The following is a 26,315-nucleotide window of genomic DNA, read 5'->3' as shown; positions in this document are numbered from 1 at the left end:
AACCACAGCAGGAATCTTCACTGAGAATTGGGATTCTTCTTATCTTCTTACCCAGCAGAACATGGGCTGTATGGTAATTTTTTCTTTCTTTGTCTGCACTGACACCCCTCTGCTCTGCTTCAACATATCAGTGCCAAATACAGGAATGGTGTCGTTGGGCTACCACTGAAGAAGAGATACAGATGAAATATACATGCACAAGTATTTTCCTTACTTAATATCCTGTAAGGGAATTGATGTACAGTATTCATACAAGCACCAATAATATTCAGCCTAATGAAAGTTATTTTGATCATTTCTAACTCGCACTAGAGTCATTTGAGCATTGAATCCACAAATAATGTATCATATCTGAGATGAGTGTGGTTTTTGTTTTTCCTTAAAAAACCTAAAAATAAAGTTCATATGTGCAAACGTATATTTCTTCTTTGATTTAGAATGACTGACACAATGTTAGAGTAGTGTTTGTGCCAGTGAAGTTCAAAGGTTGTTCAGAGCTGCACCGACTCTATTAAGTTACAGTTTTTCTCAAAGACCTCAGCCTGGACCACTTAAAGTGTCAGCGTTTCTTTGTGTCTTTCCAGACTTGATTTATTATTACAAAAATCTATAAATCATTCATTTTGGTAACTTGGTGCCCTCCTTTTATTATTTTATTAATTTAGAAGTCTGAGCTTTTTGTGAAGCAGCACTTACAGTGTGTGTTGGGTTGAATCGAGGGGCGTGGGAGTAAAATGGGCTTAAAAAAAGACTTGTTTCCAATAATCATGAGTCTAACTTTAAGTGAATTTTCAGTTTCATAAAATGTTTATTTAAAGTTTGAATAACGACCCCTGACCACTTTATTCCGGTTCCCAACCCTGTGTAACAGTGGACATTTACATGTTTTGATTAAGAATCCTGGACTCATTAAACAAGTGAGCATCTGCACACACACTTTAATTTTGCAATAACAATTCTCTGCTTCAAATTAGCCAAATAAAATACTGAAGTGTTTTTGATTAGTGTTCTTTATCAACAGGTTGTGCCTGGTGCTCTGATCTTGGTCCTCATCAGTGACACAGTCTCTCCTCTACCCCTTAATTATACCAAACACACACAAACCTGCTCTGCCTAATTAGACCTTGGATGAGAGCCACAGAGGTTTTGCTCATGCCTCCTTGTATAATTGCATCTGATATTCACTCCTTAACAAGATTTTGCTAACCTTCTATTGACATTTAGACAATAAAGTTCTGATGGGGGGGACGGGAGCAGCTGAGCTCAGCTGGCCTGTTAAACCTCGAGCTCAAGCATCTTGAGTTACCGTCCACTCGCTCTTCATTGGAGTACGAGTCAACCTTTTGCATTTACTCTTCAGATGCTTTATCACTGCCAGAAATTATCAGACAAAGTCCTTTGATTTTTCTGTGAGATCATGTAATAAATTGGAAGAATATTATTCATAAGTCTGTCACTTCTTTTGATCAGTTTGGTAATAAGAAAAAATGACGAGGGGATTGCAATAGTCAGCTAGCTCGAGCCACAAGTCTCCTTCTACACTGCAAACCTGGAACTGACCACATCCTGTTTGTGTATAAAGAGACAACAGGCAAAAGAGATTAACATTTTTTTAAATTTATTTATTTAAAGCAAAGTAAACTGCTTTTTTAAATTAAATTAGTTTGTTTGCTGAGGTGGATTCATACTGTTGTGTGTTGCTCATGTATTTGTGACTTTACATCGACTGCCACTTTATGCTTTTTCACAATAATTATACAAGAAGCACTCAGAGGGCCCAGCTCACTCTGTGCAGTGTTTACTTTTAAGGGAATTTGTATTTAAACATTATATAAAAGTAGGTAATGGATAATAGGTACTGATGTGTAAATAACTGGACATGAATAACTTATCATATTATATTACAGCATGTTTCAAACTAAGTTGCTCTCTCTTTCTCCTGACAGTACTTTTTTTAAAGATATAGCGTATTTTGGGTCAGCTTGAAAGAAAGGCAGATTCGAAGTGTAACAGTGAGGTCAGAGGTCAAATATCACACCATTTTTATGGTTAGATTTTTGTTGTTGTTGTTGTTGGCTGCTGTTTCTTTATTAGGAACAGACTTTTTCATATTTGACCAAAATCACATTCTTGACAGTAGAAAACAGCTAAATGTTGTACTTCAGTATAGTTGTAATGCACTTAGTGGATACACACTTTTGGCAGCTCCCTTATTTCCCATGAGGACACCATAGCGGGTTGATCTAAGTGCTTGATTTGGCAGACTTTGCAGCAGAAGTAAAATAAGAAACTAGTGAAAACATACGAATGAGCTTCTGTCACAAACCATAAAAATTGAGTATAATAAGCTTTATGAATGTCACTTTTATTCCAGAGCCATTGAATTGGATTGCATTCAATTGTACAGGTGTTCAGCAATAGCCATAACAAGCCCCCATTTGCTGCAACAGCCAATTGGTGCGTGAACAGATGGCAAATAAATAGCCAGATGTTGTATGGTACTTGACAGTAGAAGAAGATTTATAGCTTCTGTTTTGTGAGCTGTGAGACCTTGTGGCGGTGCAATTTTGAATTTATCCAAGACAACGATCTACAGAGGCCTCTGTCGAAGTGTTAACATCAAGGACGCGAGGGTGTGCTGCACCACTGTATAATGCATGTTCGTTTTAATCCTAGGATTTATTCATTTCTCATCAGTCTTTCATCATCCAGCCAAGGGCAGCACATGGAATTTTGACCGGACTCGGTGGCGATATGACTATTTTTCACTTAAATTAGCTTTGATAGACAGCTGTGCCAACACAGGCAGCTGTCTGCTTGGCCCTTTTGTTGCTGTTGGCTCTTTTTCCATTTTTAATGGAGTCATTTGACAAACGATATGGATTATGGTTGTGTGGTACAGACCATCCAATTAGTCAGTCACTTAGCACTAATTTGTGTGTATGTATATGTAACACCCCTTTAGTTTATGAATGTAGGTAGCATTAGCTGATAACATGGTTGGTCCTGGCATAAAACTATGGTGGCGGTCGGTTTGCTAAAGTTTGGATCCAAAGACCAGAAATCAATAGAAATCGATTTATGATGCCACAGTGGCTAAGAGCATTTTTCATACACAGTGAGCAGATGGTGTCACCAAGTAATACTTAGCTTTTGGTATCTTCTTTGTATCCTGGCCGACATCACCCACGACATGGAAAACTAGCACATAGAAAAGTATTAACAGAAATATAAATGCATAAATAAAGTATTGCTGGAATAATGCAGAACAATATTGCTATCAAAGTCTAGGTTTATTTTTTCAAAGTCTTTATTTTCACAGTTAAAATTTTAAAGCTTTTCATTACTAATTACTGAAAGCTCACTGCTTATCATTATGGTGCCTGCAGGGGTCCATTCAAGGTGCAGTAAGATTTTACAATTCCCTGTTTTATTTCTGACTCAATTTTAATGGTCTTTTTTGTTTTAAACAAACTGCCTTCAGATTACTGAAATCTCTTTTTTTCTGTGATCTGCAAGTATCTAATCACGCATAAGGTAACAGTGCCGCGTGTCTTATTCTGAAACTCTCATGAATTGAAAGATGTCTAATACACCCCTGGCTCTCTCTCGATGGCCTTTGTGATGGCCTGTGAAGGTGGTTTACTTCACTCGTCTACTATAGAGATAATTGATAGCCCCCAGTACTCATTACTTTTTCCTATATTCAAATCTGAGTAAATGCATAAGATTTGCCAGCATAAATAACCTGTCTTAATACCTTGGAATTGACTGCTTTATTACTTAACAGTGGCATTTAACATAAAGCAATAATAACTTCTTTATTTCTTTTTTGTTGGCCTTGGCAAAATCAGGTGTTGGGGAAGTAATGTGTGTTAATTTTTCAACAGGCATGGTGCATTGTTGGATGTGTGCAGTACAAACCTTTTATATAAGTGAGCACTTTGCACCAGAGCTGTTTGAGAATAAAATCTAATTATATTTGCTCAGTCTAGTTGGTCACCTCAAGCTACTTTTCCTATCCTTAAATCTTTACCTCGTTTTTTTTATAATGCATAAACACTCAGGTTTTACATAAAGAAAATAATCAGGAAATGTAACAAAGCAGGGATCATATTTACAGAGAAGATACAGCTAATGGAAAGTAAAATGAATGATCACAATGAGCAAGCCACCAGTGCTAATGAAGGATGAGGGAGGAAGGGGCTGCAAGGTGGAGGATACAAATTAATGTGAAAGAGTGGGAAGAAGGAATCAACTTTGACTTGTGGAGATGGATACGGCGAGCACGTCCCACATCACTTAATGAGGGGGAATGATGGAGTTGAGAAGTGACAGAGGGGGAGATGGAGTGCAGTCAGTGGAAGAGTTTGGAGGATGAATAGTTTCGCATGCTGACAGTGATCTGGGAGAGGGGTAGTCTAGACTGATGGAGCAACTGCATTCAGGTACCTGCTTCAGGAAGTTGATTGGTGGAGGTTGGTTTAGTGATGTAATGCTGTCCAGTGAGGTTTAACTTAGTCTAGAAACTTAGTGTTGGCTAATTCTGCTCGACCGTCTTTAGATTGTTGGAAAAATTTCACGTTCTTTTTTTCATTTATCATGTTGAGTAAACTTCACTCAATCGGTTTATCATTACATGCCAAAGATGACGATAATAATGATCCTCGTACTTGTTTCATTGGTTTGAACAAGAGGTACAAAAATTATATTCTCCATGGCTAGTTTGCAACTTTGTTGATGTGTGCATGCAGTGTGTAAACTAATTAGAAAGGCATATTGGTCACGATACCATCTTTTATTAACTAGCTGTGCATGTTGTTTTATTTTAGTTTAGTTTATTTTTAAGAAGTTTTCCTGTTGTAATTTTCCACCTTAGTGCAATGTAAAAATTTAAGTTAATTACATTTTTACATTTTTTTCCTACCAGCTGGCAGAAAAAGAAAATGTGATCTCTATAACACATTTCTTTCATGAAAACTACCAAACTTTGTTTGTTTTGGGTTTTTTTTGTCCAGGTAACTCATTTTTATTGTATTATGGCTTAAATTATATATGAGAGCTGCTTTAGTATGAATAACAGGTGGGAACCTGAGAAGTAAGCAGACCATTTTTTCCCATAAGATGTTTTCTTTTCTAATTTTTTTTCAGGAGTCAAAATTTGAGTTCAATTTAATATTACAGAGAATTTTAGATGCACCTTGCTAGCCATTCATATATAATCTATGAAAAATACCAGTTGTCATTATGTATGGCTGAAAAAGTGCTTCTATTGCTATTCGGGCCTTTTATAATGCCTTAAAATATGCATGCAAGATAATTAACGCTAGATGAAGGACCCTTTACCGGTGACAGAAGAGGACTACTTTCTAGTCTTAATATTCCATGATTGTGATTTTATAATTTCTTCAACAGAATGGAAACCAAAACGAGTTCTGTGTCTAATAGGATGAATTTTGAATATCATTCTCTTATTTTTTTTAAATTTTATTTTCTAGTCCTGTGGATGCATGCTGGCAATAACATCCTAGAAACGTACACTTGCAATCATTTTAAAATTCTTCAAAAGATTATGCACTTTCCATAGTCTGAAGTCATGCAGTGATAAAAGTAACAGTCCCCTATTATAAGATCTACATCCTCTTCAGCTTTAGTCACACATGATGTTGATAAGCATTGTTTGCATGCCGGCTCGCAGTCTCACATCTGAAATTAAGTGCATTCATCTCCACTGTGCTGAGAAGGGTGGTAATTAAAATGTGTTGGAATACAGTGCAGTCATTACAAGACCTGCAATGAAGCATCACTAACAGATCTCAACAGAGACGAGGGCTTTGGCCAAACTCAAACTTTAAACCCAGTACTTTTCCATGTTTGAGGCTGTTTTGATTAGAAAATAAGAATCTCTGCAGGTTGGAGTTTGTTTATAATGCGGATGGTAGTGCAAGTTTTGAATGAGAAGATTTGCAATTTCATTTACTGTATCGGTCCTTGTTGAATCGTTGATGTCCCTGCAGGTGACTGAACTAACTTTTCTAAGACATTGATTGCCACACATTCTGTGGAGGAAATAATAACCTTGCAGGTAGCTCTGCTGTCTATAGTGATTTCCCCCCAGCGAGGTACTGACAGCTCATTACCTCAGAATTCCTTCTTCACACTGATAATTCACCCAGAAAGCCATGCATGTCACCCCTTGGTTTCTTTCCCTTTGATGAGTGTGCTTCATTTATGTGAATGAGAAGACTTAATTTTGCTTTTCAGTTATTTTTACTGAGACAGCTGAACGTCAGGTCATACCAGCATTTTTACAGCAGACAGTCCACAGGAAATACCAGACTTTATAGATCATCTCGATGAGATAAAGTTAATCAATCCAGTTTAAACATTTATGTAGATTCCTGCTTAGTCGATCTTAAACATCTTAAACATGGCAGCAGTGATCAATCTTAAGTTAACAGTAATGACCATAAATGAAATGGAAAGTCAAAAATTGAGCGATGATGCTGATAGTGATAGTGGCAGAGATAACAGTGTAAGGCTGGAGTCGGGTTCAGCATCTCAGAAGAGACGTACAACAGGTTTCAGGTTAAGGTCGCTCCGTTGCTAGTTGCACACAGGTTTGAGCAATAACACTGATTTTATTGGATGTGAGAGTTTAGTAGTGTATAGTCTCAAATTTTATATAACTGTTAAAATGTAACACGGTGAACTTAACAAGGGAATGATATAATGGAATGTGATGTACAGTAAACTGTGACAAGGTGAAGTAGTAAGCATAGTTTTGTGTGTGTGTTTCTGTACATCCACAGGAAAACACATCTCCTGTACAAACGTGATGTTTTCTTTCTTTGGTAGTTTCTTAAAGCCTACATGGATTGCATGTACCCTCGGGTTTAATTTGTCCATGACATAATTGCTACATTAAAGTACTGTACCCCACAGTGTTTCTGTTTGGAACATTATCTGCTCAAGAAACAAAAAAGCAGCAAGAGGGACATCATGCAGCAGCAGATTGTGTGTGGGTGAACAGGCAGGGATGTTTTTGTGCACCCCCCCCCCCCTCCTTTTAAAAAAAATAAATACATAAGAAAACAACATTCCCTTTACTGTCAGCCCTTTGGTTCTTGCCTGGGAAATCCTCTTCAGTCACTGCTGCATCTGCGTCATCAGGAGCAATTTTTACCACTTTCAACCTCCCACATGATGACAAGCTTGAAAAACAAAGCGAGGCACTATGGGAAACAGAGGTGCTTCCCCTGCCTTCTTTTTAAACCTCGTCTGTCATCTTGAAGCAGCTTGAAGGATATTTTATTTTCATTGTGCCTTTCTAGTGTAATCTGTACTAAATGTCCAGAGAATTGCTTTTAAACCTTAGTTTTTAACTCAGATCCTTTTTATTCCTTACCACTAGGGATGGGTATCGTTTAGGTTTTATCCGATACCGGTGCCAAATCAGTACTTTTGAAACGGTGCCGGTGCTCAAACGGTGCTCAAACCGGTGCTTAAAGAATGGAGAACACAAAATTGGTCCAAAAACCTCTCATGTTCAGCTGGTTTTTGTAAAAAGATAACAATGTTAGCCTTTTCTGCAGCTATGGGGCATATATGGCATCACTCTTGGCTGGAAGCAGTGCTTAAACAATGGAAAAAACACAAACTTTATCCAAAACCTCTCATGTTTAGCCGTTTCCCTCTTTTTCTTTGGTCATTTTAGCCTTTTTGGCCAGGGTGAAGGGAGTATCTGCCATCAAACTAGAAGACAGACGCATGTAGCTATGATGAGGTTTGCTAGTTCACCGTACATGCATTAATGTAATAACGTGGTTAGCCTACTCAACGTAAATTAAACACGAACAACATTAAGCTACTCACGCAGAGAAGAACAGCTGCTGCTGCATCATCATCCTCATCATTTCTGATACACTGGTAGGGCTAGGGGCCAGGACTCTCCTCTTCGGGGTTTTTGGGGGATATTGCTAACTCCGGGTCAGATAACAGGCAACCCACGCACAGTAGATGCGCTCGGTGTGAGGTCTCGCAGCAAGCTATCAAATACGGCGCATTTCTGGGCTTTTAAAAAAAAACGCTATGCGTCGCCAGGTGTTTCATCGGATTTGAGGTGTTACCTCCTTTGACAGTATCACAGTATCAGCTTAAAGCACTTGTTGCAGGCTGCTGAGTTTGCATATTTTGCTGTGAAGTACAGCCAGACTTTTGACCGCTTCGCCTTGGGCATTTTTAATCTGTAGCTCTGCTCTAAAAGAACGTACGTACCTGGACCCGCCTACTATCCTCGGAAACGTAAAATGATTGGCTAGAAGTGTATCACAGCTCAGGAAAAAAAAAGCACCGAAATAAAGCACCGAAATGTGCGCTGCTTTTCGGTCTGGTTACCAGAGGTGTGGACTCGAGTCACATGACTTGGACTCGAGTCAGACTCGAGTCATTAATTTTATGACTTTAGACTTGACTTGAAAAAATGTTCTCAGACTTGTGACTTGACTTGGACTTTTACACCAATGACTTGGGACTTGAATTGGACTTGAACCGGTTTACTTGAAAAGACTTGATATTTTACCCCAAATATAAAATTTAACATGCATATTATATGGAGATTGAAAATGTGACGTCATTCACGGGTAGAACCGCAAAGGATTCTGGGAACTCGTGGCAAGCGGTACTAGCGCACGCAGGCTTTCAATTAAAATCAGTTAAACAGCGATAAAAAGAAACACAAAAATGTCAAGAAGCTGTTGTATTATTAACTGCAATAGCCGGTCACATGACAGCCACGGGAAGCCGACGGGTAAAGAGATCGGTTGTTATCGGATTACGTCGTTGAAGAGAAATTGTTCGAGCCATGTTTCCGAAGTAACAAAGACGCGACGGGTGGCCTGGATTGCAGCCATTCAAAGATCAAATATAACATCCCAGAACACTCCAGCTCACAGGTTAGTCTGCTCCAAGCATTTACACGAAGGTCAGTCTGCTGTTGTAGTTAATACGTCATTTTTCTTAACATAATTGGTGATATAGGTTACAAGCAAGTCTGGCGCTGAACAGAAATTGTCGCGCTATGCTCCTTTGTTTATTGTGCATAAATAGTGAATTGTCCTGACACAATATTGCGTTTCGCTTCTGTTATTATGGTACATTGACAAAAACATATACTTTTATTCACAGGATAAAACAGTTGTTTTGTATCACTAATTGCCCAGTACGATTACAGCATACAGTATTATTGTCACTGCTACATTTCTGTGATGGGTACCAGAAATTATTTCCACTACTAATTAATTACCGTTGAGCTCAAAGGTCCTATTAATAAACTGTTAACGAATGTGTATTTATGACGACGATTTGTGAGACTGGTAAACTTATGATACGTACGATGGTCTTTACTTTCTACACGGTGCATTTCAAGGTCCTGCACCCATCCGTCGGTAAACTGTACCTGGGCTTGTTGCAGTGACCTGAAGTTACTAAACTTCATGAGTGTATGCACTCACTCCAAGAACCGTATAATTATAAATATGCATATAAATATGCTAAGATGAGATAGCTGACTTCATCTAACTAGCAAATGTTGTCCAGGCTACGTTGGTGATACAGTTTTTTTTTAATGTGTATGATATTTTTGTCATGCGATTTTAAAGCCGGTCCTACAAGTGCATCCAAGAATAACATGCAGCTTATCTCAGAACTGTCGGTGAAAATTATTCTTGGAGCTAGGTTTAATTGAGCTGCATTTTAAAGAGGTGCAATTTCACAATTTGTGTATATTTTCTAAGTTCACTATTTTGTCATGTGTTGAGAAAAACACAGATTAAAAAATTACATGGTCTAATATTTACATTTAGCATAAAACTGCAACATTATTTTTTCGTTTGTTTTTTTTAAAGACTCGAAAGGACTTGAAATTCAAAGTTTCAGACTTGTGACTTGACTCGGACTTTTACACCAGTGACTTGAGACTCGACTCTGACTTGCCTGACATTACTTGAGACTTGACTTGAGACTTGAGGATAAAGACTTGAGACTTACTTGAGACTTGCAAAACAATGACTTGGTCCCACCTCTGCTGGTTACTACCGTTTATGTCAGAACCGGACACCGGTACCCATCCCTACTTACCACCATAACACGTTTTACAGTGCAAGTCCGTAAAATTAGAATCTTACATGCTTTCAAGGGATATCCTTATTTCCAAGGTCATTCTCATGAAAGCTCTCCGTGTCAGTGGGGTTTTCACCTTATTAAACGAAGATCGGCGTGGATGTCGACGAAACAGCGGTGCGGGTTTCTTTTCTGAGCTGGTTTTAATTGGCTGTAAGGTTGGGACAGGAATTCCACCTCGGTGCCCGAAGGTATCTCCAAGAAGAAAAAGTGGATTCATTTGCATAATTAGGGTTGGAACATATTAAGAGGAGAGGCACAGTAGAGTAATGAGCCAAGAAAATGAGAGTAAGAGTGCAGAGCGGCATATGACACCAGCCATGTTTAGATCTGAACGCAGCGAATCTCTCAGGGGAGGCTCGCTAATGACTTTGATTTGTCTGGAGATGAGTCAAAACAGTTGCTGCCTCCGCCTTCTCCCACTCCCCAACTCTGAATCTGTCCTCCTCAAACAAACACCTCCACCTCCTGTTGATATTGTTGTTCCAGTGTACAGGGTAGAATTGGCTCAGCGAGCAATTGTACAGCAGCCTTGTTTGGTTTTCCAGTTTTGGAGATTATGCTTGTGGAAGAATAGGCAGATACTTTATGGTGCTGAACGTCCCCTGCAATTACATATGCCACACCATCCCAGTTAGCAAATATTTGATGGTGCAGAGACTATGAACCTTATTGTCATGCAATACAGTTCTCACATTTATCATGTTTCAGTTTGCAGTTGTGCTCGTCTGTGTTTGCAGACATCGCTGAATTGTTAATTCATGGCCAAAGCACCCAGTGTACCTTTTTTTCTTTTTTTCCCCAAATCTGTGATGCTACTATGCTTGCATTGGTTGCAGTTATCAAATTATCATACACTTTTTTTAGGTTAGTTAAATATTCTATCACTATAGCATCATAATGTGTTATAGCACTCCCTGAAGAGTGCTTGTCAGGCCAGTTGTGATATTTATTAACCCAAATGAGCCTCCACACATCCCAGGGATATCTGTTCTTACAACAGTGAGCAAGATGACATCCAGTTACAATAATACAGTCAAGAAGAAGCAAGAAACCAGAGTTGACAAAAGCTAAAAGCTGCAATATATTGCCAAAAGTATTCGCTCCTCTGCCTTCACACGCATATGAATTTGAGTGGCATCCTATTCTTAATCCTTCCAAAGCCGACTCTTTGCAGCTATAGCAGCTTCACCTCTCCTGGAAAAGCTTTCTATAAGCTTCAGGAGTGTGTTTATGTGAGGTTTTAACCACAGACACATTTGTGAGGTCTGACACTGATGTTGGGGAAGAAGGCCTGGTTGTTTCCTACTATTACGTGTGTTTATGCAAAGCTAAGCAGCTGCTGACTGTAGCCTCTGATTTAACACTTGTAAAACTACCCTGTGGATGAACAGAATGCGGATGTTTTGTTTATAATCCACAGGGTTAGCTATCTACCCAACCCCCAAAACAATAAATCGGTCATCTAAGTCAGCAAATCGGCAACCAGTCTCCATGGTCTCATTATTGACAGTACACAGATGAGTCACTTTATGGATTGTGACAGTGGGCAGAATGAATAAGAGCAGGACTTTGTAATTTGAATTTTTTGTTTGTTTCTCTGCATCTAAGCTGTTGGATCTTATAGATGTCAGAGTAATTTGTTTTAAAGCAGATAATGAGAATTTTCTTGTTTTTGGAAATCGCTTGAGAACAGGAAACATTAAGACTTTTTTTTATGAATAATAGTTGATGATTGAAAGTCATCTGGTAAGTGTATAATCCGTCGTGCTGTATGGTCACTGATAGAGAGAAAAGCCGTTCTGGTTGTGTTAAAATCAGTGTTTTGGATTTTCAGATTTATTGCAGCAGCTGCTTTTTCCTGTTTCACACTCAAGCTATCGATGTCTGCTGGGGGAAGATGGCCCCAATTACTTCTTGTCTATATGTGATTAACAGAGATTTGCCTTTAAACTCTAAGTGCAAGGATCTGTTCAACACTTATCTTCTGTCCAGCTCACCTCAGACATGGACCAGTAGCTTCAGGCGTGCTCCTGATTGTGCTCCAAACCACATTGGACACATGGAATATGAATTTACATTTACATTTCTAATAGTTTGAGTAACGCAGAATGGTCGAAGACGCCTCGAGATAATATATCATGACCGGTGTCGTTTTGCATGTATTGCAGTCACATAAGTGTTGTCTCAATCAGGCGAGTGCATCTCTGAGCTGTTAACATGATTGGCCTTAATTAATTCAGAGTTTTCTGATATCAGTCCCAAATGTAGTCTGCAATCAAGTGTTTTTTTTTTGCCTAATTGAAGCCAAGTGCCACACTAAATTATTTTATGGAAAATTGAAAAATTGGATCATGGCAGTTTTATTGCTGTTTGGTTACAGGTGGATATGTGAGAGGGAAAGAAGACAGGAAAGAAAGCCAAAGCCCAAAGCTCATATCCTGCTAGTGTGTACTGATGCTTCCTGGGAAGATATTCAGAGGGGAGGAATAAGAGTTCAAAAAGTAATATCACGCTGTAGCACAATAAGTCCTCAAAGTTAAAGCTGCAGAAGGCTAGATAAAAATGTGTACAGCCAGATAGTTTCAGTGTAGGCCTACAGGGTGTTCTCCTTTGTTGCTCAGGTGCAGTGGCTGTGGTTCATACTAAAAATGTTGTTACAACTATTTAATAGGTTACTGCTAACTTTAGCAATCATAGTCCTTTGGGGATGACTTTTAATGACTCCAGTGCTTTCTGACACTTGTTCTAGTGTCACAGTGATGTTGAGTTGGGGTTTTTTCAGTGTACCTGGCATATAGGGTTGTTCCAAGCTTCTTGGAAAACTTTTGTGGATTTAGGTTTTCTCCATATTGTCTCTCTCAGTTGGTCCTTGTTTTGAATCTGTGGGGAGATTGCATATTCTTCCAATGTCTGTGTAGGTTGTCTCTGGGTTTTCTGGCTTCCCTCACAGTCCTGAGATGTGAGTGGGGTTGGGTGGTTTTAAAGTGGTGATTCTGCCCAGGGTGTACCTGCCTCTCGTCCTATGGCTGCTGGAATAGGCTCTAGCAGCTCCATGACCCTGAATTGGATACACAGACAAAGATGGATGGATACATATCAGTCACAGTTTTTCCTCAGTTTAAGAATAAACTATCATTCATGATAGTGTTCTCTTTAGCACACTGCATGTTTTAATTACTCCAGAAGCACAGGCGTGGTTTATTTCTATATAACTCAGAGCAGGAAAAATCATTTATCATAAAGTTGAACCTTAATTTCCTGTGGAAAAAAAATGGTAACATATGTATTTGACTAATAATTCTTCATAGTGTAAACAAAGTTATTTTTTTGCCAAGATCTTCTCTCTTAGGTGCTGAAAAGATGACGTTGTAGTAGGAGTGCTGCTTCCTTTCTACACACGTTAGACCAGTATTGCTGTTGGGGTAGCTAATAATTGCCCCCAGCCTGGTATGTCTACTATAAATATGAAGGATGATGTGATTCGGAGTCTTTGACAATGAGGTTGCTGAATGGGTAGTTGACAAAAAATGTACAAATAAGCAGTTTACTTTATCCTCAACTTATAGGCTGTATTGGGATTTGGACAGAGTGCGTTTATCTCTTAAAGCTCCAGACTACACAAGCATTTTCATAACCAATTCTCAGCATATGATAAAACCACAACTGGAAAAATTATATACAAGCATCTGCACTGGGAAAAACCAGCAGTTAAAAAAAGAGTCCACCCCTGCAGAGCTAATGGGCTGCATCATTTCAACCAGGCATTTAAGAGAATTATAAGTTGTTTGGATCCCATCTAAATGCTGCTACATGGGTACATAAATTGACATAAAAACCTACACATTTAAAAATATTTTCCACAGTCTATCAAGGGGCTGGCATCAACATGAGAAAGCTGGATTTCTCTCAAACCAATTGTGGACTTTTATTTTATTTTCCCCCTCAAAATTACAAATGCTGTTTGAGGCCTTCCAGAGTATTATAGTATATATGGAATTCATATAAAGACATTTGTGGCTCCAGAGGAAACTGCATGAAGTGTGTATGATCAGCTGGAACTGAAGTCAGTTCGTGTGCAGTGAGAAAAATGTGAGCTTACTCAAATCTCTGTAGCTGATTGTGATCTGAGCCTCGGAGCTGTCGCCTACATTGAAGTATTTGCATAACACCCGATTCTGTATGTTGAGCAAATTATACCAAGTTTTCTAAACATCCATCGTGGGTCTGAGAATATTATTAAAGGTCAAGTGTAAAGGATCAATGATAATATAGTGTATATTTCCATTTTACAGTTACATTTTTTGGGGAAAAATAGATATTGTTTCTATACTTTAGTGGATGCTTGTCAATCAGCCTATTAACAGTGACAGTGATCTGTTTTGAACACACAAACACAAAGATGTTAGGCAACAGATCCTTTAAGTCCTGTAAGTCATGCGGTGGGGTCTCCATGAATCGGCCTTATTTGACCAGCACATCCCACAGCTGCTCGATTGGATTGAGTTCTGGGGAATTTGGAGGTCAAATCAATGCAAAGTCATTGTTTAGCTCCTCAAACCATTTCTGAACCGTTGTTGCTTTGTAGCATTAGGTCTGCTGAATAGGCCGCATCCATCAGGGAACACTGTTTCAATGAAAGGCTGTGCATGGTGTGACATAATGCTTAGGTAGATGGTACGTGTCAAAGTAACATCCACATGGATGGCAGGACCAGAGGTTTCCCAGCAGAACATTGCCCAAAGCATCACACTGCCACCGCCTCTTCTTTCTTCCATTGCTCTGTGGGCCAGTTCTGATGTTCACGTACCCATTGTTGGTGCTTTCAGCAGTGGACACACTGACTGTGTGTGTCTGTGCAGCCATGCACAACAAACTCTGATGCTCTGTGTGTTCTGCCACATTTCTATCACTTGGACGTTTCTTGGACTCCTTTGATAGATACTGACCACTGCAGGGACAGTCTGTCCTTTGTCAAACTCACTCAAATCCCTAAACTTGGCCCATTTTTCCAGCTTATAACACGTCAACTTTCACTTCCTCCCTAATTCATACAGGTGCCACGGTGAAGAAATAAACAGTGTTATTTACTTCACCTGTTGGTGGTATATGTACACTGTGCACTTGTTCAGAATAGTGTTAGCTAAACTTATACCCACACACTCTTGTTACAGTTTATTAACTCTCTCTATAAACTGCTAGAGAATCCTCTGAGGAATCCCACAGCTGTCCAGTTCTAATTTCAGTTTTTCCTCAGTGTCTGGATGTGCTGTGGAGGTCACAAAAGGGGGCTGTGGGTTGTTTCATCATTCTGCTTTATCCACAGTTAGGTCTGGCAGGAAGTCAAGACTTTTTTTGCAGGTCATCCCAGTATGGGGCCACTAAAGTGTAATGGCACACAGCCATCTCACTATTGCTCTCCCACACTATTGATCTGTTTTATTTCGAGATGCTGCTGTATAGCAAAGATACTAGAGCTAAAGCGTTATTTTCTCTTATCACACTCACAGTTTAGTGGAAACAAAATTGTTGAGGAAAAAATCCAAGTATTTGGTAAAGTGTGAACCATGTGCTTAAGGCGGGCTGCGTTATATCATGCCTCGGTTGTTTCAATACAGGCAGGAAGGCAAATGAAATTAGAAAGCAATGGAAAACAAACAGAATGAAAATATTGAAGGTTACCACTTTATTTATATATTTTTTACATGTTAGGATCACTGGTGGGAGCATGTTAGTCGATGGTGCTGTTTGGATGGGGTCTTTACATTGTGAGGACTTTGGGTGACATCTGCCTTGTGTTGACACTGCAGGCTTTGGCACCTTAAAACCAGATTTTAGCTGAAATGAAACAACATTTGAAGAGCCATGAGCCAGTCTAGTTACATTGTTGGCCTATTTTTGTTTTTATATTCATTCATGGCATTTCTGTATTCTCTCTTATACAAGAGAGCCTCTCACATCTAATGTGATACTTATATGAAGCGCTAAAGAGCACGCTCTTATTTCCACTCGTATTCTGACGTGTAGCAATAGGTGGAATTGTTAAATGTCTCAAAAGGTTTGAATGATCATCTTAACCTGTGCATCCTCCTTTTGAGTGCAGCTGAAAGTGAAGAATAAGGATGCAAAACAATGGCAACCTTGGGTGCTGCTCTGCACACAGTGAGCCAGCAGAGTACAGCAAGAAGAGGAAAACACAGAGATTGAATCAAGGGCGAAAAGGGAGAGAAGTATTATTTTGGTAAACATAAGTCACGTAGCCACCAGTCGGGAATTAAAGCGAACGCTTTGGATGAGTAATGCTGCTGCTGCTGTGGTCGTGGTGCTCAGCGATGAGTGCGTACAGGCTGGAAGCAGCCCTCGGTAAGGTGTCCCGAGTGGAGACGAGCCAATATTTTTCTACCAAGCTCATAAACTGCAACATAACCCCCAATCTTTCTGCTACAGGCTGCTGCTGCGGAGTTGAGCAAGTCTGCTTGTTTAGGGTGAAGCTTCTTAAATCTGCTTCTGTTAACTGTTAATAATTACATACAGTGTTGGGTTTTGAGGAGAGGGGACAGATGGACAGCGATTACTCAGACCTTTTAGAAACATGTTGCAATGAGAGCAAATTTATAGCCGAGTAAATTTGCCTTCGCAAACTTATTAGACTGCATATGTTGCCACAGGACGGCCCGAAATCAGCAGACTTGTAGATGTACTGGCCTCCTGCTCCAACATGATTAACGTGGAAGTGTTTTATGTCACCTGAAGTAAGCGGGCTCCTATCATCTTTTCGTTGTAGCAGATGGAATATTTGATGGAAAGACGAGAGATATCAAATGAGCCGTTGTTATGGGGATAATTCTAAAAGGGGCAGATGGCTTTGGGGAATATCACAGGCTGGTGGGTTATTTTTAGACTTACTGCAGCACACCTCAACCTTTCAAAGCACATCCTCCGCCTCCGTTGGAGCATTCATCAAATGACCCTGCCTTGCTAGCGGCCGCTGGCCGGGATGAGCTGTTAAACTCTGCTGACCTGGTCATCTGGGCCAGAGCACAACTCTTTGTTAATGTTAATCCTGCTGGATAAATCACTGTCGGTGTAGTAAGCCTCACCAGTAAGCCTGGTTTTACTTTACGCGAGGTATTTTGGTCGTGAGCAGGTCAGAGAAATCACTGTTGATTGTTCTTGATTTTAGCGATTTGTAGTGTACTATTTATTATTCAGATATGGAGTTAGCTTTAATAATTACTAGCATTACTGTAAGCCTCTTCTCTTGACGCCATTGCTTTTCTTGCACCACAAAGGCATGCACGCTCATTGTCGACATATCGCCGATGTAATCAGTTTTCTGCGGCGTTAACGCTCCGTGTTTAACGAGCATTTCCTACACGCAGTGTGATGAACGTGACATCTGTATTTGTTTGGCTCTAACTCATCCTCTTCTCGCTGTTGCTGCACAGTATTTGAGAGTGAATCTTAATGAGCTGTATTGACACCCGCGGTGACGCACGTTATAGTCTAGTAAACACTGGCAAATCACCCGGTGTCGGTCGTCATCCTTATCTTCACCTGCGCTCCTACTTCAAGGGTGACAGAGACACTGCGAGGGGCGGAGAGGCTTGTTTAATCCGAGTTGTGTTTTGATCGGTGGCTTTCATACTCGCAGGAGAAAGTGTCGTCTCTCTCTCTCTGTTTCCTTCCTGGTTGCTGTGGCGACGCCTGCTGCAGCGCTTCACTTCTGCCAACTCCAGCAGCATCTGGGCAGAAGTGTGTGTGAGTGCGTTACACATATTATGTAACAAGTTAGCACAGGCACCAAATTAATAAACAGATCAATTTCTCTCGTTCCTTGGAGTTTATTAATGAACCCGTCACAACCCAACAAATCAATACATTAAAAATGAGCTGAGTTCTCTCCCAAGTCAGTTCTTAGAAAACACACACATCCCCTGTGATGCACCTGTTGCTCCTGCAGCACTTGTTGGAGCAGCATTTGGATATTTAATCCTCCTTCATGCTGACTTTTACCTAATCTGTGTTTTGTGGCGTCTTTCGCTTGCGTAATTCCCTCAGCTGGCCAAACTGCTCTATGGCTCATTTACCACCTCATTTTCTTTGCTGCTACCCAACCCTCGTCCTCCTGCCTGGTCTGACGTGAAGTTCAGATGAGGATATTTATTTCACATTTTTTCTAGGATCTGAGAGCTAAGCAATAGTTTGGTTTATCGCTTTCCAGCCACAGATCATTGTAATTGAAGTTTTATTAGAAACAAAAACAGGATTTGTGGAAGCACAAGCACGACCTTACTATTTAAAGAGACGATAATGAACATTTTTCTGCTTAACAGGGAACAGGCAGTTTTTTAAAGGGTTAAAAATAACAGTTACTGAAAGTTGTCCGAAACTTGTAAACTTTGGGTTTCATATTAAATCAGCGTTTTAAGTTTCTCACTTTGAAATATCAGAGATGAGACCTTAAGCTAACATTAGCTGAAGAAGCTGCAGTGTAGAGCTAAGACTATACGCATTAACAAATCACATCTCCTCTTAAGCTTTGGTAAATAATTTCAGACACAATCATAAATCTTACTGATAACAAAAGGTATCATTTAAAGTGTACTTGGCGTAGACTTTGCCTGGAAAATTTGAAGCTGTGCATATAGATTTGATTGAATGACTGTGTAGACTAGATACACAAAAAAACTCAACTTTAATCAGATTTTCATTACAAACGTGTTCTCCTTAACTTGTTCTGGATTATTTTTTTCCCATTTAAAGCCTGTGAGATGAAACTCATGCTTATTCAGCCTTCATAAAACCTCGATGCAGAACTTAACAGAAGGCTTTGGAGATAAACTGCGCACCGTGGTTCTCTCAGTTCTGCACAACAACAAGAAGAACACGGCAGATGCTTTTCAAAAGCTGGAGGGACTCGTAGACGTTTACAGATGCGCCTAGTGAGCCATAGCCAGTCAGAGACCTTGATCTCTCCCGTCTTGGCTGGCTTTTACTTTGCTTGTATGTGCTAATTTACCAATTTGATGAAATCCTTTTTATATAATCATAGGTAATTGCATCTATTTCTAACTCTTGTGGAATTTTCCTCTTAGCAGTGGCCCTCTTTTTCTTCCCACTTGTTGTTTTTCTGCGTTGGTTATCTAAGTCAGAAGATTGCCTCTGTGCTGATATGCAATCGAGGATGGCAGAGTAGAGAAACTGCAGCAAGTGTTCAGGCTGTGGGTGTGTGTGTGACAGAGCTGCGCGTGTGTGGGAGTTCATCAGCTCATTACAGACTAACCATCCTCTTTTGTTCGCTTTTAATGTGAAAGAATTTGTTTCCAGTTTTAGAGTCAATGTAGGCTACCTATAATTTGCACATCTCCTAGCAACAAGACTTTGAACAAACTAAATATAACTACTTGCAAAGGTGTCACTATAGGCTGAGCGCTTCTGGCTATGAAAGAGTTATGTTTTGTGCGTGTGTTTATGGATGGGTGTGTGCACGCACATCACCAGAGGTCTTCCAGTAAGAGCAAAAGTCCGTAATTTTCCAAATGCTCTTCACAACAGCGTGAGGTGATTACAGTGTTGGAATAACAGCAAGCAAGTCAAGTAGATCTCTGCTGTACATTGTAGGAAAACTTGATCATGTGCACGTCCACATGGCTAAACCTACTTAGTTTTGACACAATGTAATAAGTATTTGCAGGAAGAGGCCTGTATAGAGACAATGAGCGGATCACAGAGCTGCAGTTTCTGCTAAGTGAGTTCGTGTACTGGAAAAGGCAAAGTAGTTTGACTACCGGGAAATGCATTATTTATACATGCACATAGCTATCAAATTAATATTGGTGGGACAGTGCATGTAATGGGGGTTAAATGCACGCAGAACACATTGCAGTTCGAGCTCAGTTGCTTGAGCGGCCACAAAATGATCCGGGTTTAGAGCGGGAATGGATCACTGTGCTGTTAAAGAAGTCAACACTTTCTTTTCTAAAGAAAGAAATATCTGCTGCTGTGAATAAAAACAATAAGTACTCGAAACAAAACAAACTTCTTTTTATTCTAGACTACAAAGGTACAAAAAGTGTGGAAGAAGCCTCGAGCTAAATTTAGTAAGAACTGGAAAATCTACAATATTGCAAAAAATAAACAAAGACAGTTGATGATATTATCTTCATAATCCAGCCTTACTCTCAGGGCTATATTAAAGTTAAATAATAATAATATAATCATAATGGGATTTTTAATTGATTGCATTGAGATCTTGGACGTCCACTTTAAGCTCTTAAGACCCAAAGTCTTTCATGGCATGCATTTTTAATTTCTCTTGGTTATTTGGGCTGATTGGGACCTTTATTAATGCAAAAACAAAGAATTATGTAATTTATTTTAACCTGATATGCATTTTAACTACAAAAATTCTTTTCTTTGCAGGATATTGCACTGTTATGTGGATTGTTTATTCCAATCCTGGTCCAATATCAGCAGAGTAGCGCAGCATTTTTCAGTATAATCATTACAACATATGGCAATCTTGCCCACTTACAGCGTTCTTTCTTTTTATTTTGCCAAATTTTTGTACTTAAAATTATAAAATTTCAATTTTTTTTCAATAACAAGAGTTTCACATTGTATGTTGAGTCCAAATGTCAAAGACGGGTGAAGCAAAACATGATGAGCAAGGGCTGGAACTAAACCAGAGAGGGAGAAGTGTCTACTGAGGTCATAGATCCGAGGAGGACGATGTTGTTTCTACAAAATGACTTCTTGTTGCTACCAGAGGAGCTGCACCCTGCTGGCCACTCGGAAAAAATGCAAGCTTCAGCCAGTTAAAGTTAGCTTTACTTTTTAGATCCAGAAACTTCTCTATATGCATCCTATGAAGTCTAGACAGACGCTGAACACAAATAATAAAAAGAAGGAGAAGAAAAGCTCTCATAGCCCCTCAGTGTGTGCTGGTGGTAGTCTGTTTTGAGTGAAGTGTGTTCTTTAATACAGACGTGAGTCTCAATGTCACCCTCCTGTAGCTCCAGCCTCCCTGGGGCTCTCTCTCACTGGCTGTGACAGCACAGCCTCAGCTGCCCACACCCGTCCTCGTTCCCCCGCCTTCCTGCTGGATTGCCTATCTTAATACTTCCCCACTTGCCACTGTACACAACAGATCGGGGCACCAGCGGCAGCGAGCTCAGCTCTTTCATCTGCCTGTCACACAGACTGAGCCGCTCTGACTCAGTGTTTATCACAGCTGCAGGTGTGACACTAGAAAGTATATGACAAGTGGTTTTCACGTGTGCGTGTGTGTGTGTGCGTGCACTGCTGTTACTCTCAGAGGAGTCATTACTCAGGTGATCTTTTCGGGAGCCCCTGAACTCCCACGTTTGAAGTCGATCTTCTTCTTAGCCTGCCCAGAGCGTGTAGGCGCTCAGTTCACTGAGCTCATTGTTCAAAACAAATCGTTGTGTCTCCCCCTGCACCTTAGCCAAATAGGGAACACATCAGGACTCAGTGGCCAACCTTTAGAGGAATTGAACTGAACTCACTCAGTGTGGATTTATTTCTTTTGCGGTTGTCACAGTGTGTGTGTGTGTGTGTGTGTGTGTGTGTGTGTGTGTGTGTGTGTGTGTGTGCCCATACTGATCCTTTCTGTCGTCCTCGTTCTGTTTTGTTTCAAGATGTGTTGGTGAATAAGAAACCGTGTGACTGCGATGTCATCGCCGACTGTAAAGTGGGGGATGCTGTGAGCCTGGAAGTAAAACTGACCAATCGCAGCAAGAATTCAGTGGGGCCCCTGGCTCTGAACGTGGTGCCATATCAGGACTATCAGAATGGAGTCCAGAACTACGATCTGGAGGACGGAGTCACCTTCATCGGCTCCAACACCTTCTACATTGATACGGTCGGTCAGAGCCACAGTTCTATATTCATGTTGTTTCCCAGCAAAGACCTGAGATATGCAAATACAAATCTATTCTTAATGGTGATAGGTCGTTGCAGCAGAGGTCACATATACTCAATTGTAACACAGTCACATCACAGGAGTTTAAGCTGATATTGTAATGGGCTCAGTAATTCCTAACTAAGGTAATTGCATTTTTTAAGCTCATAATTTCTGGAAAGAGGCATAGTTTAGTCTTCTTAGTTTAGTTTTCCATATATGCTGCACATCTGGGAACGGCAGAGACAGACGTGACTTTTGTGTTGATCGATTGCACAAGTCACTGTCAGTTACTTTAAATAGAATTGAGTGGCTAAGTAGACGCAGAGGAAAACACACTGGAAAGTCTAAAGGTTCTACTTTTCTTAGCAAAACAACCCTAACGCCTCAAAAGACAGCATGGTCCTTTTACTCTCATCGTAAAAAATTTCTATTGGCTCTGAAGAGATCCTCAGAGTCAGTATTTGTATATAACCGCTTCTCATTTCTGATGTTAAACAAGCTGCAGGCTGTTGAACAGGATTCGTCTTGTGCCAGAACAAAGAGTTTTAAAAGCACATGAAAGAATACTTGAATTCTTCGCTTTCATGAATGTGCAGAACTGCTTAATTCTGGCAGTCGTTCTCAGCTGAACGAGAACTTGTCTGCTCTTCATCATCAAAGCGAGGTGACCACTAACAGTTCTTACTGCTGTGTCTCTTTTCTGTCACCAGGTTAAACCCAACGAAAGTACTGTATGTGAGGGTGCCCTGCTTTTCCTTTACACCGGAGATTTCTACCTTAGTATCAAATTCCAGGACGACAGCGCTGGACGAGAGCTTCCTTTGGCCTGGTTCACTCTGCCCAGCGTCCACATCAGAGCGCTCGACACTCCACCACAGGCCGGGGCCTGAGGACTTCAAGGTCATAGACCTGACCAAGAGATCGGGCGTTTTGTTGCTGTTATATGTAAATACAGTAGCATTATAATGAATTGACATGTGAATATCATTTTGGTAAATGTTTCTGCATTTGTATAGTTAACACAACCTGTGTGCTTGGGGTGAATAAAAACAAAACACACAATTTGCAAATTTGCGCGGGGTAATGTCAGGTGAAATGAAATTCTCCATCCTTTCTGAGCGCAGCCATTTAGTGCAATCAAAGTAAATCGGCTCGTTTCCTGGTTAAGACAGCACAGCAATTCACACTGTTAACCAGCAGCAACACATGTTAACAATGTTGATCACTGAGGAAGCAAGCTAGCTAGCCTCAGATACAGGAAGTCATCTTATTAGCTGTGCAGCAGCATCTGATTTTGTGTAGCCCTGATTTGTCAGACTGTGGATTGCTCTGTGTTACACATACTGTGTGGTTGGTTGTCAGTTGTAAGTCAAGGGGGAGTAAGTGTGCTCATGTTTTCATATTGTCTGAAAAATCAAGCTGGTTTGTTAAGTGGGTGCATGCGAACCAAAGTTAGCCTGCTTTTTTAGCCCATAGGGGTCAACTGGGGGATATTTGGACCAACACTTCCTGTTCTGTACCAGCCTCAGTTTTAACAAAGGCTGATGCATTAAAGAAGGCTGATAAAATATAATATGAAAACCTGAGCACACTTATATCTGAGCATTGCCAGCGGTTTCAAGATCCACCATTTACTTGCACACAACCACAGTCTGCTCACAAAGCCTGCTGTTCCTGGCCTGCACATTCAGCATATTCACAGGAGACATGGCTGCTATATGAGAAGAAGGTGACCTTGAACAAAAGTTTAAGTTAAGAATGGTTTTGATTTTCTCACCTCATATACTGGCTGGTTAGAAGCAGCCTGCTGGATAAGCCACAGAAAGGTAGCGCAAGACTCAACAAGGACGTGCAAAACGATGCTAGTGCTTTTTTAGTTGTTATTACTACAGTGCCAAATTCTGGGTTTAGCCAAGAGTGAACACTGAAACTGTTTCCACTGCTGTATGGACTTACCTCAGCCTGTATCAGTACACTGAATTATGGATTTGAGTCTCTTAGATTAGGCCTGTTGTGTGTGACTTATGATAGCTGTAAATATATGTTAAAAGAAGGGGCATCATTAAAGTTTTCATTTGTCTATCCAAGCCATTAAATATTCGTGCTTCATTTATGGTGCCCACTGAAGTGACCTTTACTATAACCGCTTTTTGCGGACGCTCGATTCTGACATTTACATTCTTCAAAATCCATAAACTGCAATTAGAGAGAAAAATATTACAGAGTAATAATCATTTTAAATGTTGAATTAATGCTGGAACAGCCAAACGCCGTGTTGTTGACCGGTGATAGATTGCAGGCTGTTTGTGCACTTTGAGTTATACACAGTATATTTATAGCCTGTGATTGAGTAGCAGCTACACTGAGACTTACCACAGTGTACACATCTGTGTTTTAATGCTCATTGATGCACTGGGAGTTACCTAGTGCACCCACAGCACTGCTAATAGAGTCCATTTGAAATCTGTTTTCCAGTAACAGTTGAATTTCTGCAACCTTTCAGGTTACTACAGGTCCCAGCGGAGTCTGAAAAAAAGGCTAATAACAAGCTCTCCCACCACCTGACACTGAAACTGTACCATGAAAGAGTTTGTATTCATATAAAGTTGGAGACAGTAAAAATGCAGGTTTTATAGATGTATTTCAATGGACTTCTTTTTGTTTTAGTGCTGTGATGTTTTCTCCTGCATACAATGCAAACAGTTCCAAACTCATGCCCCCGGTACTGATGAGTTTATCTATGCATTTATTTGTTAGACTATTAATAGATTCTGCGCATGAGCGCCTATCAGCTCAATGTGCAACTCATTTAAAAATGAACTGTAGCTCTGGGTGGGTCCTCCTGCATTCATATGGTAAAAACATATTTTCTCTTAAACACAGTTGTTGATATCAAAGTGTGCACTCTGAGCTTCTGGCCGACAGACGGTGCAGTACACTCTCACTTTCAAATGTGCTGGACCTGAAAATCAACCTAAATAACAAAGCAAAGGTAGCAATTAAACGTATCCTACTGACTTTAAGTAATTTTGATTACATGTCAATCTTTTCCTTAATAATTAATTATTTGAATAACTAATAATACTTATTTAGCTTAAAATAGCGTAATTCCCCATGTAATTAAATGGAATTTCAGTGTATTGTATTTGAAGTGACAATGTAAGTATATTTACTAATACTTAGACAGTAGAATAAGAAGGTAACAGGTCAGGTTTTTAAAACAACCATACTGTAAATAAATACAAGCAGTGCATAAGTAATTTTTCAGTACTTTTTGGGACAGAGGCTGTATTATGGAGTGTCTTAACCTTGGCTTTGTTGCATCTTTATTCTCCTACATTGTTATTTAATATTCATTATATATGTGTGACGGGTTTTGTGTTATTCAGTTGTCCTTTGTGTACTTATGGTGTAAGATGGGGAAAAATAGTTTTTCTGTTAAATTATCAAGAAATCATGCGCTAGTTGCATTTACTTAGAGTATAATTTTTTGTTTCCTTTAAAAACTTGACTTTTTATGTCCTTATTCTAGCGTATCTACCTTTCGATATATTCAAATAAATATAATTACACTGTAATTTCAAATAAAGTGGGATGACATCCTTAGTCACAGACTGTATTATAAAGTGTTAATAAATTTGACACTGTTTCAGTTGCGTTTTACTCCAAATGATTGCGTCCTGTCTATGGAGGCAAAGAATCGTGTTTTGGTTTGTATCCCTAGTATTGGAGCACAGATTCCACTAATTCACCGTGGATGCCTTACAGGGCCCAGAAGAAGAGCTGAAAATGAAAAGCAGAAAACTGGAGCATTAAGAAGCAAGTGAACCTTCTGTGTGCTTCAGACTGGCCTGCCTGAGAAACACGGCACGTGTTAGAAAGTATTAATTTTATCCTCGTCGATCAAACCAAACACTTGCCTGTCTTACAAACGCCACATGTTTGTTAGCAAAGTTCCCTCAGAGCTACTGAAGACGTTTGACAAGCATTTTCACAGACCTGCTGTGGCTTACAGCTTTCTAATTGGTTGTTGGCCAATTAGAAAGCTGTAAGGGAGGAGGATGAGAGCTAAAACCGTAATGACGGACACGCCTGGGTCTCATCTCGTTTTGGCCATTGTTGACTAAATATTTCATCAAAACCTTTACAGGACATTTCATGCATCGTACTGTCCATCAACATCTTCAGAGCTCCAAATGAGGGAATT

At 39.9% G+C, this 26,315-nt stretch overlaps 1 protein-coding gene across 4 annotated transcripts in view; it reads left to right on the top strand.

Annotated features, from left to right (window-relative positions):
- Positions 1-24,319, top strand: part of trappc9 (trafficking protein particle complex subunit 9) — a 233,478-nt gene extending 209,159 nt beyond the window's left edge. For all 4 annotated transcript variants that reach the window (XM_082521363.1, XM_082521361.1, XM_082521362.1 and 1 more), the window contains 2 exons: positions 21,843-22,066; positions 22,819-24,319. In XM_082521363.1, the coding sequence (XP_082377489.1) occupies positions 21,843-22,066; positions 22,819-22,998 (404 nt within the window). In that variant the 3' untranslated portion in view covers positions 22,999-24,319. The remainder of the gene's footprint in view (positions 1-21,842; positions 22,067-22,818) is intronic.
- The last annotated feature ends 1,996 nt before the right edge of the window (positions 24,320-26,315 follow it).

This window comes from Aulonocara stuartgranti (genome assembly GCF_965226115.1).
Source record: "Aulonocara stuartgranti genome assembly, chromosome: 22".
NCBI lineage: Eukaryota > Metazoa > Chordata > Actinopteri > Cichliformes > Cichlidae > Aulonocara > Aulonocara stuartgranti.
The sequence above is the reverse complement of the archived record's forward strand: the minus strand, read 5'-3'. Positions and strand labels throughout refer to the sequence as shown.